Here is a 14,335-nt window from a genome sequence, read left to right on the forward strand (position 1 = left end):
CTTGCTTGCTTGTTCATTTCTATTCTGATTTGTTGTCTTCATTTCTAGACTATCGTGGAAACCAACATGTTCCTACCCTTAACAACCATTGAGCCACTTAACCCTTCTTGTTACTCATGTAAACAGCATTTATGGAGCACATGGTACAATTTAAAGACCTTAGAAGATTTGAGAATGAATGACATGGGCGTAGTCCCAATCTCAGCGAGGAAAAATGTCTACATTTTCAAAACTTGGGTTTTCTCAAAAAGTGTCGATATATGTAGTGGACATAATTAACACAAAAAAATAAAAATAAAAACGAAAAGAGTTTGTTTCTAACGTGTTAATAATGCATTGAAGTCTTATTAAAACATGATTATTTTTAAACAGATGATATTTTGAAAAAAAAACAGTGGTTTCAACGGGCAAAATAGCAGATATTGAAAATCGTGATATTTCAAAATATCGTTGATATTTGTGACTACGGCTTAAAATATCATACACAAACGGCCTAAAAGTGTCGTCTTTTTTAAAAAACAAAGTAACAAACACACGCCAAAGGCGTCAGTCAATGACATTCAAATGGTCCCGAAGATACTTCTGTTCCATTCTCACGATCATGCAACTGAAAAGCACATTGAACCAGAAGCAAAACGACGACAATTGTACAGAAACAGGGGCAATTTTTTGTCAGTAAGAAACTTATACATAAAAGACTTTCACCTCCTCAATATGAGAAAAGAGTATCCATGGCTAATTGGCAGTGAAGGCAATGCTAATTAATATCGAAAGAATAACAACACCAACCAACTCTCTGCCACTCAACTACTCATAATTAATGTCTTTCCTCCTCTCTATTCCTTTCTTAGAAGAATCTGAATCCAAAATACACACAACGGTTTCTATCCTTCAGTCTCCCATATAAGAAAAAAGCGGAGCCAACCTCAATCTCTGCGTCATGCTTGCCATAGATGATTGACAAAACCTTCAATAGACCTTCATGAATTGGGGCAACGGCAATTCCCCTGGTCTACTAGGAAACAAGGTCTCACGGTCAAGTGAGACCTGAATGCTGTTCATCAATCTAGAAATGGAGCTCCATACAAAAGGAGCAGCCAAGAATGAGTAACCCCAGATGGAGAGAGCTCTAACAACACCATCACTATATGCAGGGAATGCCATCACAAACAAGGCGCCGGCTATCACAATGGAAGGAGTGAGCGCAGGAAGCAATGGCAGGAAGAAGGCATTGGCCACCACCAACATGAGCGCAGATGAGCCTGCCAAATAGAGGGCCCAACCCAGTAAAGGGTGCACTGTCTGGGGTATCACAAAGAATGGAATGGTGTAGCTAGCTAGGATCAGCAAGAACAGGAAGCATTTGATGGCAATTGGATACAATGGGGAGGCGAACGCCGTGGCGGTGGGCTTCTCGGAGGAGCGGCGGATGCAGATGCGGGACAAGCAGAGACGGGTAGTGGCCAGGAGGAGGAGGTAGACAGCAGTGTGGGCAATGAGGTAAGGGAAGTCATCCGCGTAGCCCAACAGGGTGAGGCGTTGCTCGTGCCAAGCTAAGCCCAGGGGAAGAACGGGCCAGGACCACCAGTACCATGGTTTGAACCATGGTGCACTAGGGAATGTGATCACACTGTTTGGGCCGCATGGTATATTCCACCTTAGCTTCAAATCTGCAATTAAAGAGGAGGTCTCATTATAAACACAAACACCTGTGTAATTTTTTCTATATACAATTTCCTATTGAATTATTGAATCTGTTGAAATATTAGTGTACAAAAATAATGAAATTTACAATATATGGGGAATATACGACAGTCATGCTCTGTATTTCCCTAAATAAACCACACAAATCAATGGCAACATATACATTTACGAATTGGGCTTCATTCATATTTCATATTTAAACAACTGCTGCAACATTAGAATTGCAAATTTATTCCTGCTGTATGACGATTCCTCATCGTCTCTGCTTCTGGTTCTAATATAATCTTTCTCATTTATCTCAAAAAAAAAATAGAATTGCAAAATATAGTAATTGCCCATCTGGCAACCAACAAAAGGAAATTTTGCTTCGATCACAATTGGGAGTCGAACAAAAAATAGAAAACAGAGATATCTTTCTCGTGAGAGATGAGCTCAAAACCTACACCTTCCGACAAGAACCCGGCATTTGTTGACTTCCTCCTCATTTTAAAAGAAACAAAAACTAGAAAAACACGAAAAGAAACTGAACCGGTTAATCAGGGGATCGAGTGAGAGAGATCTTACAATAGAAGGAAGCATCCATCTGGTATCCCAGAGGCAATCTGAAGTACCCATCGAGCCTTGTGCCATTAGCACCGGGCTTGAACATGGGGCGCTCAAGAAGGTCATCAAAGTACCCAACCAGGAACCCCTGGTCAGCGCCATCAGGGTTCTCCCTCCCATCTTTCAATTGCTGCAGCATCATGTTGAACACCTTCTCTGATGGCTGCCACCAAAACCCACATCTCAAGACCCCAAATAACCAACACCCATCGACACAACACCCCAAAAAAACAACAGCACCCATCCAACGACAAAACCCCCTAAACAAAAAAATGGGGAAAGCACGAACCTGCAAAACAAAGAGCCCTGTGTGGAAAATACAGGGGTTTATGAACACAGCGCAGAACTGCCCACACTGGAAGAGCTCATCAGTTTTGTGCAAGAACATATTGTCAGAATCCAACATTACGACCCGCTCATACTCCACCAGACTCCAAGCGTAGAGCTTGTTCAGAGTGAGCATGAACCGCTTGTTGAAATTAGCTTGGTTCCTATATGGATTCTCCACGTTGTCCACCCTCACCACCCTCGCCCCATCCTCATTCTCCCTGTTGTGTTTCAATCACGAACCAACTCTCATCTTTAGCAGAAAAGAAGACAAAAAAAAAAAACAAAGAAATGCAGAGGAGGGAAAGGGGAGGTGTGATGAGCTTACATAGCGGCGACCCACTTCGCCGGGACGTCTTTGGAGGCGATTACGACGAGATCGGCGTCGACTTTCAGGCGAACGAGGGAGCGGAGGAGGACGCGCAGAGCGATGTAGAACTCGTAGTCCCGGGGAGTGCCCATGTACATCATGGTGGCGTAGGCGTTCTTGTGCTTCTCCAGCGCTGGAGTTGCTCCGGCCGGGAGGCCGAGGACCAAAGTGAGGAAGACCACCCATGGAAGAAGAGCGCCGGGATTCAGCATCGTTGGTCGGATGAGTCAATCGCGAGCCAATGAGAGGATTCCGGTGGTGCCCATCCCGGGGGTGGTCTCTTGGGTGTTTGCCTTAAACGAGGCGCAAGGGAGAAGGGTCAGAATGAGAAAATCCGAGAGAGAGAGAGAGAGAGGAACCAAAATAAAATTAAGAGATACGGAACATAAAAAATAAATTTATCATGCACTAGGAGAGCAATATATTTTTTCAAAACAAACGAAACCACGAAAACTTTTGAAAATCAACGGCTCTTGTAGAGAATACGGTACCTGTAGAAATACAGAGAGATTATATTTGGTGCCCTCTAGTGTACCATAATTCCTAGGAGAAAGTCACGGTTGCATGGCTCGACTGTCTTCGACATCAAATATCTATAGGGCTTGTGCCACAAAATGATCAAAATGTTTTTGAAAAATAAAGTACAATATAATTGAGGCAGTGTAGCAAATATTCTCTCTCTATCAAGGACACGCCATTTTGGTTGGTAATGGCCCATAACACGTGGAAAACATCTTATTTTATGGGGCTTGTGCCACAAAAAGATCAAAATGTTTTTCAAAAATAAAGTACAATATAATTGAGGCAGTGTAGCAAATATTCTCTCTCTATCAAGGACGCCATGTTTGGTTGGTAATGGGCCATAACGTATGGAACACATCTTACTATTTAATAATTTTTTATTTTTAATAACATCTTTAACTTATATATATATATATTGTTATAGGATAAATATTGGCTATGGACACTAATGAGCTATCAACTCAATCTAACGACACATGCAGATGTGTTCAGCATGATTACTATGCTAAGGATCAAGTTTGGATCGTGCTTTTGTGATATAAAAATGTGACCTTTTGAGTCATGAAATTTTGACACATTGTGGGCCATTGATTTTTGGATCCTTTAAAAATCTAATGACATGTTATAATCACATGATTCAAAACAAGTTTCCTACTTAACAAACCATGTAGTTCACATCCATAGCATTTGATCTAAAAAAAATCAGTAATTTTTTAACAAAGAGTGGTTTCTATAGTAGCTATTATTTACCTATTCTTATACGTGAAATATAAAAAATTGTTATCTTTAATCAATAAACTAATAAAAAAACATGCTTCTAGAAAAAAAATTGCTAAACTATCGCGAACTCATCGTGTCACCGTTTGTATCTGCAATTTTGTGATATAGTTTTGAGTGTGTGTGTGTGTGAGAGCTGTTTGTTTATTGTTAAATAACTATAAAAGTTAATCACCATGGGTTGCTGGTAGGCACAGTGCAGTTCCATAGGCATTCAGTTACCATGGCAATACAATAAGAAAGCCCGATACAAACTATAATCTTCTTCCTCCGGCATCATGCCCCATGACTTTTGATTCATAGTGTTCTCACACTTGTTTTTTCAACCTGGATAAGATGATCTTGGTTTGAGTTCGTTCCCAAACCATCAAGATGAAACCAAAACCGAGTCATTATTGGATATTGTAACACCTCAATTTGGGACCTCTCGAATCCAAATTCGTAGGTATTACTTCCCGGAGGAAAGAGTCCAAAATGAGTGCAGTAGCATAAAAAAAATTCAAAATAAAACATCACAATTTCATAATAAAATCCCTCACATGATATATATATATATATATATATATATATATATATATATATATATATATATATATATATATATATATATATATATATATATATATATGTGAGTTCTATAAAATAAAATCATAAACCAAATGAAAGTCCAGTTTTTATCTAATTATTTAAGTACACTTGTTGAAGTCACGACTACGTTGACCTGTCTCTAAAAAGCTTTTGAAAACCTATAATTGTAATTATTAAAGGGGGTGAGTCTACAATTCAGTAAGAAATATATATAAGCAACTTAAACTTTGACTTACAACTGTAGTGATGAGCTTTAAGACCCTAACCTTAGTTTAGGCTTTTTTTATCACATAACACCAATATTCATCTTTTTTAACCCCTCATTGACCTTCTCAAAACTCATAAGTTAACATTTGCTTAACGTTAACTATTTTTCTAGATTGGTTATACCAAAAATAGCCTATTATGGGCGTAGCAACCCGTATAGAATACTTCAATTCTACGATATTGGCCAGATTATAAACCACTCTAAACGATCTCGGCTGGGATCACTAGGCACTGCAATGAAAGAGGACTAACTGGTAGCTAACTAGAGAATGAGACTGATGAGCTATATCTACCCCTAAGGTTCATAGCTCATGCTACATCCAGGTCTGCCTAGAGTCTCAAATCATTGTGTGAAATATAACCCCTATGATGCATTATGCAACTCTTGTTTTTTCCACATGAACTCCCTCAAGTTCATTTTCTCTTTATCTCAAATAAGTTTCTCAAGGTATTCTTAGGGTTCTAATATTTACAAAAATTCAAGCATACAGACGATATAGTGTCTCTACATCAATAAATCGATGGTCGCCCAAGCTTATGGTGGCTTTCACTCTAACTATCGTTGGGTAACCATTTTCATTCATCGCCTCTTCTAGAATTTATGGGATTAAGTCTAACATGCCAAGATAACTCAAATTGTAGTAAATATAACTAAAAGAAAGGACTCAAAGAAATCACTTAAATACTAAATTTTATTCACATGCATGTAGTTCTATATTCTCATAAAATATAAATTTTTGTTTAAAATCACATAATTTTCTCACATGCATAGAAAACTCAAAGATACATGAAATCATTCTTGACATTGTAGCTAGCTCACATGCATTCATTCAGTCTCTTAAGCATGTATAAAACTCATTTATAGAATACAACTACATTATATGCAAAGTAATGGATGCATTCTCAAACATATATGAATTCATGCAAACAATCTCGTTCAAGCAAACACATTGTTTATTATTAGCTAAAAATGCTCTTAATATCTTTTACCTCAAATGCAAGCATTGTACCCTAACCTGCATTCGATTCTCTCATAGTAGTATTAGGATATGTTTAGTACATAAAGACTCGCTTAATTGCTAAACAGACATTTCTCATTTTTTATAAAATTACCAAACTACCTCTCCTAAAGAATAGTTTATCGATACTCATTTTTTTATGTTGTGCATTTGGTCATGGAAAATATGACAGACAGATTCCTCTCTACGTCTTGAATCCAGCACACTAAACCTTACTCAATTCTAAGTTTGGAGTGTGAAGTTGTGATTGTTTTACCAATTATATAGCGACCATAAGCCATGAGGGTAATTTGATCTTTTACTCTGATCTATCCAGGTTAGAACATGACTCGATCTAAGCTCAGCTCATACTTCACTGACTAGACCCAGGTCTGGTTGTCCCAAGGCTCATTCGTCTAATATATGTATTTATTTATATATATAAGTATGTATACAAATAGAGTTCGACCCGACCCAAGTGGGTCTAACCTGTTTTCTTATTTTCTCATTCTTACTCATTTATTCCTGAATTCATTAAATCTTATCCAGAGCCAACGGGTTTGGTCCATACTGATCCTAAAAGGATTCAGTTACCAAACCTTTTATAGCAAACTGGATTCAGATCCAGTTTAGTACAAATCAGATCAGACCTAGTTCGATCCCCATATGGTACAACCTAACTCAAAAACGGGTTCGGTCACTGTTTAGTACCAACACGATCTAGACTCAGTTTAAGTTTTAGTTTGAACTGGATCCAAACTTGATCCATTCTGGTTTGGTCTTATCCAATCCATTTTGGGTTTGGTCTAACTGGATCTAGATCTAGATTTGATTCAAGATGAGAAATCGAGACAGTGATTGTCTCAGTTTCCCCCTTATATATATAGATATATATAATCCTGACCACACTTGGTTTGAGTCACACCCAAACCGAGTTGGTCCGGCATAGACCCAATCTTGGCCGACTTGATTCGGTACGAACCAGATAGAGTTGGTGTGGGTTCTTTTTAAAACCTACGACAGAGGGTCGCACCCCTTTGTCGTCTCTCTCCTTTGATTCAGACAATGCTAGCAACCACCTGATTTTTGACGATAGTGGTAGGGGTGTCACACCCTTGTCTGCTCTCTTCCCACAACGGTGCCACCGACGACCCTCCGATCGTCTATGGCTATGACAGGGGTTGCTGGCATCTGGGACAGAGGTGTTACCTTGGTCCCTCTTCCTTTCTCTCTCGTATTCCCGCAGTAAAGACTACCGACAACCCAAGGATGACATTGGTGGAGATAGAGGGCATCACTTTTTGTCTCTCTCAACAAATGGGAGGAAAGGGGTTTTACTTATCGGTGGTGGTGTCACTCCCCCTCTCTTCTTCTCGATCACCCTCTCAAGCTATCTCTTTCACAACTCTATCCCTCTCTGAAATTGGGAAGACGAGAGAGGTCGTGGGCTCTTACGAGAAGGTCCACTTCTCACATTTAACATGAGGAACCATTTCTCACGATGAACTGTTTCTCTATTGATTGAAGCCTCCTCACTCCCCCCACGTCCACAATGTGAACGAGAGGGTGAGGGATACGGTTTTACAGATACGTCCCCTATATACGCCTCCATAAAATGGCTTGTACAAGAATACGTTGCACCATCAACTCTATAATCAATTGTTAGAAATAATCAATAGGTGTTCAAATTTTCATTTGAATAAATTGAAACCTTTTTTTATTGGCTGATCGTGAAAAAAAAAGTAAGAGTTACAGGTATTACTTATGATGTCTTTGGGATTGTAGTAGGGTATCATCAAGAGAAAGGGGGCCTTAACGACAAAGATGATTGTGAAGGTCAACATGTTTCAAATATATAACATGAATTCTCATAATGCAATGTAGTTAGACTCTCATGTCGATCTGAATTAATAAGTGTTTCGATAGAGAGGGTGAGTGAGAGTGTGAGTCAGAGCCTAATAGTCAAGAGGATAGCAAGTTATAAAATTTTGTCTTAATAATTCATGTATTTCTATTATTATAAGTTAGGTGAGGTTATCATTATCCTTTTTTCTAGTGACTAATCATGTATGTATGTGTCCTTGATAAAAAAGAATTTGTTCTTTTTTTTTTTTTTGAGGTTTCAAAATAAAGAGGGCCTAGATATTAAGTCAAAAGGAGCAGGTGCAACTGACACCCTGTAACTCGCAAGACAAGAAGTTATGAATGCCTTGGGTGAGAGAGTGTCTGGGGTGTGGCCTTTCTCAGGAGGGTCATATCTTAACAAGCGTTTGCATTGTTTAACAACAATTTGTACTTGTCGGTTAGTGATTAATTAGTATTATTTACTCAGGCCCGATCAGAATAGCAATAACACAACCATGCAGTTACTTAAAAAAATTTTATAGGTGTTGATGCCTGTCTGTAATGCTTTATGACTCAGACCATACCACGGAGTCAACTAGACTCGGGACAACATGGTTGGGTACGCCAAGACAAACACGACCCTTCGGTTCTCAGAGGAATATATCAAGTTGATCAATTTGGGGAGAATCAGGTATAATGTGATTGCACACTTTTAGTGTGCTGCTGCACCTATCACCAACATCTTTGGGGTATTGCACATGCTTGAAGATACTGGAGATGAAGGATGCCCAATCAACCCGACTGATACAAGGATTCACTTTCACCAATCAGCTGCCATAAAGCATGGGAGTTGGTGGACTATCTGGGGTTTACTTAAAAAGGAAGCGAGCCCATTACTTGATTCACATATCCCTGGGATTAAGCATGGTCTAATGCAACTAAGAAGTCTTTTTTTACGAAAGGCAAGCTGTGGTTAGGCAGACCCCTACCAGATATCGCTTAAGCCCCATGTGGCAGAGGGATTCGAACCTGGGCTTTAACAGGACCTTGCTTACCACTTGGGATACCACAGCTCGGTGCAACTAAGAAGACTTGACCAGACTCGTGCAACAAGATACAAGGTCCAGGGCAACTTGGACCGATCGAGTTGTTTCAATTTTTGGGGGTTTAATTCGCGGCTTGACCCGATCTATGGTCAAGTGGATCGAGCTGGCATGTAGGGTTAAGAAGTTTGCCGGGCTGAGTCGAGCCCATGATTCTTCAAATTTTATGTTTTTTTACCTTTGTGTTGGTAGTGTTTGACCAAATCCAAGAGATAAGAAAGAACGGGTATGGCTAGAAGTTCATGTGCGACCGCACCCATTTCTCACCCACCTCAGAACGGACCCTTCCCGGACGGTTCATTCTAAACAGTCGTTACGGTCATGACCTTGCTTTCACACGAGTCATAACGATGGAGACACCTTTCTAAAGCATGGATTTTATCTATACGCAATATATATTGTTCGGAAAAAATTTTTAGCAAGGGAAATTCTCGCATCAAATTAATTTTTTTTTCTCAAAAACATCACTAAAATTATATTCTCGGTATATATATAATAAAAATATAAAGGCTATTAATTAAAACATGAAAAATGATCAAGTTTCTAAAAAATATGACAATGTGACGTTAAAATCAAACTAATTACATGATGTATTGTAAATAGAACAGATGCTGTAAAACTCACGGGACCATTTTCATGGTACTAACGGGGTCTCCGCTTGTTTGGTAGGAGCTGTTAGTGCATGTGACCATGTGTTGCGACGTTGCAAGTTCAAAAACGAAATGGTATGTTGTGTAACTGGTGGTGTCGGTCTAACCCCAGCTTGTTTATCAAGACTTTACAGTAGCTCAGTACAAGTGGAACGCACAGAGGGGTGGGGTTTGGGGTTGTAAATTCCTATCTCGCCCAGCGTTTGACAGGATCAGCTCTCACTATGCACCCAAAATTGTCACAAGGACATGTCATTTTTGTGGTGTGTCCCACTTAACACCAGCGGATATGTGGACACGGTATGAGCAATATTTAATAGTTTTAATTATTTTAACAATAATTTAATATTTAAATGTTAAAAATTAGTTTTTCTTGATTAAATATAAAAAAAAATCTGCATCCTCGTGTCCTATTTTTCAAAAAGAAAAAAAAAAGAACTTGCCAGTCAAGTCCACCCTGTAGGTTTCAAACTCACGAGGTCTTGTCAAGTTGGTGAGATCTACAAGTCCAACTCACAGCGCTACCAAACGAGGAAACCTTTATGGACACCCACAGAAGAGGATTTTTCATTTATTACATAGCTCCACCACTGTTCAGACATGTCTGTGTTTTCAACCCTACAAAAGAGGCTCCCTTTCCTGGCCCCCTTCCACAGAAAATGGCATAAAAACAAAAGCTCTCATTTTCCAGCTGAATTTATACCGAGATTTGTAGCCCCAAGGGGTTTGGCACAGTGGTGGAGGATAGGGATGGCAATGGACCGGGGCGGGGGTGGGGGACAGGGTCTCTACCCCCGCCCCATCTCAAGATTAAAACCTCCACCCCCGCCCCATCTCAAGATTAAAACCTCCACCCCCGCCTTCATCCCCGTTTCATGTCCTCCATCCCTGATTAAAACGGGGATGAGGTGGGGCGGGGCCCCATTTCCCCGTAGTCTATTGCCATCCTTTAGAAGGACTGAGGGTGGGGTGGGGCAGGGCTAGATGGGGGCGGGGCAGGGAGGGGAAAAGTGTAAGTCCATCCCCGCCTCTATCCCCGAATGGGAATGGATTTTAACCTTCGTCCCCACCTCCATCTCCGTTTCATACCCTTCATCCCCGGTCCAAACGGGGCAAGGTGGGGAGGGGCCCCGCTTTCCCCCATCCACTGTCATCCCTAGTGGAGGAGAGCCTTGGCCATTAGACGGGTGGTCAGGCTTCCATTCCCATGAGTATCAAATCCCTTGCCTTAATTAGGGTAAGGGATAAGTCATTGCTTAGCCAAAGCTGAACGACTTCTTAAGGGCAAAGAGTGTGCTACAGGTTTATACCATCAGGAAGGTGAGCGTAAGTACGGTAGGTTGAGCCAGCATGGCTAGGTATTTGATTTAGATGGTTGTGTTTATATATATATATATATATATATATATATATATATATATATATATATATATATATATATATATAGAGAGAGAGAGAGAGAGAGAGAGAGAGAGCATTTATGCTATGTTAGGAAAGAAAACAGGGAAAGGATGTGCAAGACGGTTGGATTACCAACGGAAGCTCCGCATGGTTGGTAGGAGTTGTCAATGCACATCTCCTTGCGGTGGGACGTTGCAGGTTTAAAACCCAGTGGTACATTGAATAACAACTGGTGGGGGTTCTGCCAAACCCCACCCCAGCTCGCCTTTCAATAAAATAAGACGATTGGATCACGAAAACATGACGTTTGCTCTTATCCACAAGCATTATTTGTGTTCCGGACCGCCACATTTTTCACCTTTTTGCTCTGATGTATATACCTCTTTGGCACTGTAGAGTGCCCCACAAGGCCTTACGGCTTAAGAACCCCGTGTATTCGGACCCTTTCTTCCCCTCTTGATGTACTTTGTTTTCAAGTATCTATAAAGAAGCTTTTTGTATCCTTGTCTTTTTGCTCTTTTTGTTTTTGTGCATGCACGTACTCTTGCTTCCGCTCGTGCACGCGTGATATGCATTGCTTGTGCGCATAAAAGGCATGCTTTCAGTGTTTGCAAATTCTGAAAGCTATGTCATGGGGGCCTTCGCTTCTAAGCCCGTGACAAGTTGGTATCAAAGCCTTGTCGACATTGGAAGTGACAATGGCACCAAAGAAGAATGTCATGACCCCTTTAGGCAGTATGGTTCCTGCTAAAGAAGATTTCATGGCCGATGATCGAATGTCAGTCATCTTGCGCGATATTGCAGAGTTGACTGATACAGTGACCAACATGGAGAAGTTGGTTAATGGAACTTGTGTCGCTTTTAATGATCTCAATACAGAAATCAAGACAGCAGTAGATGGAGTGAAAGACTCGATGGAAAGTCTTGCCACTAAACTTAACTACTCGGTGGAGGACTTTTTCACCAGATTTGATGATCTGTTGGGTCGGTTCAACATCATGGCTATTGAATTGGATGTTGTCCGACGAAAGAATGAATAGTTGGAGCAACAATTGAGGACTACCCCGATTGGTGGCATTGCGACATACATGGATATACCACGTTACAGGCTACCTGAACCCGCAAAGTATAAAGGCACGCGGGACTCAAAGGATCTTGAGAATTTTATCTATGAAATGGACCAGTTTTTAGAAGCCGCGAAGATAGAGGAGGACGTAGATAGGCTGCGGACTGCAATAATGTACTTTGCGAATGAAGCGACTCTCTGGTGGAGACATCGCTTGGGTGATGTTCGACGGAGATTGGTTGCTATAGTCTAATTGGAGGATCTCCAAAAGGAATTGCGAGACAACTTTCTACCTAAAAATCAAGAGAAAATGGCCCACAAAAGGTTGCTGGCATTGAAACAGACAGGGTCAGTGCATGACTATGTCAAGGCATTCTCTTCGATAATACTGGAAGTTGAGAGAATGGATGATCAGGATCGATTTTTCTATTTTGGAAACAAGTTGCAAGGATGGGCAAACCAAGAACTCATTCGGCACGACACTGCAATGCTAGCTGAGACACTGGTGGTTGCAGAAAAACTTGCCGAGCTTGATAGGAATGACCCTGCATTTTAAGGCAGACAATAGAGAAATGATCGCAACAATCGAAGGGACAACCAAAGGAATGACTAAGGACAAAATGTTGGCCGGAAGAGCCAGCAAAATTATGGTCGACAAGATGGTCAAAACAATAACCAAAATTGGAATAACTTTCAGGGTAGCAATTATCGTCACCGTGATTGTCGTATCTGCCATCGAGATCATTGGCAGGATACATGTCCCAACAGAAACCCTAATCAAAGGAATTGAGATAACCATGCACCCCGAGCTGCAAATATTATTCAGGGTGAGAAAGAGGATCAACCTGCAGAGGCGCCAACAATTAGCGCAATGCAGATGATGAATGCAGTAAAGGTCACAACTATTGCGGAACCGACAATATGCAAAGAATTGATGTACTTGAAACTTTTGCTCACCGAAAGGCTTACCAAGGCATTGGTAGACTGTGGTGCCACACATAACTTCATCTCGCGTGAAGAAGCAGAACGGTTGGGATTACAATGGAAACAAAAAGAGAGCTGCATAAAAGCAGTTAATTCGGAGGCTAAAGCCATTTACGGTGTCGCTCGTGATGCACTAGTGCAGATCCATAACTGATCAGGAAGGATCACATTATCAGTCGCACCTATGAATGATTTTAAAGTCATCCTCAAGATGGAATTCTTGAGAAGCTACAAGGCAGTGTTGATGCCCCACCTCAACGTTGTCAGCTTTGAGAGTGAGAATCAACTCTGCATGGTTACTGCGATAGCAGAAAAGCCCTGTGAGTTCTTGGTGTCTGCGCTCCAGCTGAAGAGAAGCATGAAAAGCAGTGACAAGACTTTTCTTGTCACAATCCGCACTATAAACGAGGCAGAAGAAGCCACAGATGTCCCAGAAGCTTTAGCGCCAATATTGAAAGAGTTTGGCAATGTTATGCCTACCGAGATGTCGAAGAAGCTACCTCTGAGGCGTGAGGTAGACCATCAGATTGAACTAGTACCAGGTGCACGACCACCCGCAATGGCTCCTTATCGCATGACAATTCCTGAGTTGTAGGAATTACGCAAACAATTGGATGATATGCTCGAAGCAGGGATTATCCAACCATCCAAAGCTTCCTTTGGAGCACCCGTGTTGTTTCAAGCAAAGCATGATGGGTTGAAGCGGTTGTGCGTCGACTATAGGGCACTGAACAAAATAACGGTGAAGAACAAATATCTGCTTCCTTTAATCATAGACTTGTTTGATCAACTTGGAAAGGCGAGGGTCTTCTTTAAGTTGGATTTGAGATCTGACTACTGGCAAGTCAGAGTTGCAGAAGAGGATGAACCAAAGACTACCTGTGTAACACGATATGGGGCATTTGAATTCTTTGTCATGCCCTTTGGCTTGATAAACGCGCCCGCTACCTTTTCAACCTTAATAAATAAGATCTTCTACCCGCACCTTGACAAGTTTGTTGTTGTGCACCTGGATGACATAGTGGTGTATAGTGACTTGATGGAGCAATATGCTCAACACCTTCAGATTGTGTTTCAGATTCTAAAGGACCACGAGTTATATGTCAAGCGAGAAAAGTACCTATTCGGCC

The 14,335-nt window shown here is 40.9% G+C and overlaps 1 protein-coding gene across 1 annotated transcript; it reads right to left on the reverse strand.

Annotated features, from left to right (window-relative positions):
• Positions 1 to 645: 645 nt before the first annotated feature.
• On the reverse strand, positions 646 to 3,309 carry LOC149835048 (putative glucuronosyltransferase PGSIP7). The gene is made up of 4 exons (XM_090010377.1): positions 2,963 to 3,309; positions 2,597 to 2,855; positions 2,269 to 2,470; positions 646 to 1,670 (listed from the first exon to the last, which is right to left on the reverse strand). The coding sequence occupies exons 1-4, from the start codon at positions 3,214 to 3,216 to the stop codon at positions 970 to 972; spliced, it is 1,416 nt and encodes a 471-aa protein (XP_089866503.1). The 5' UTR covers positions 3,217 to 3,309; the 3' UTR covers positions 646 to 969.
• Between the last annotated feature and the right edge of the window lie 11,026 nt (positions 3,310 to 14,335).

This window comes from Nuphar pumila, chromosome 6 (assembly GCF_984573655.1).
Source record: "Nuphar pumila chromosome 6, dmNupPumi1.hap1.1, whole genome shotgun sequence".
In the NCBI taxonomy this organism is placed as follows: Eukaryota; Viridiplantae; Streptophyta; class Magnoliopsida; order Nymphaeales; family Nymphaeaceae; genus Nuphar; species Nuphar pumila.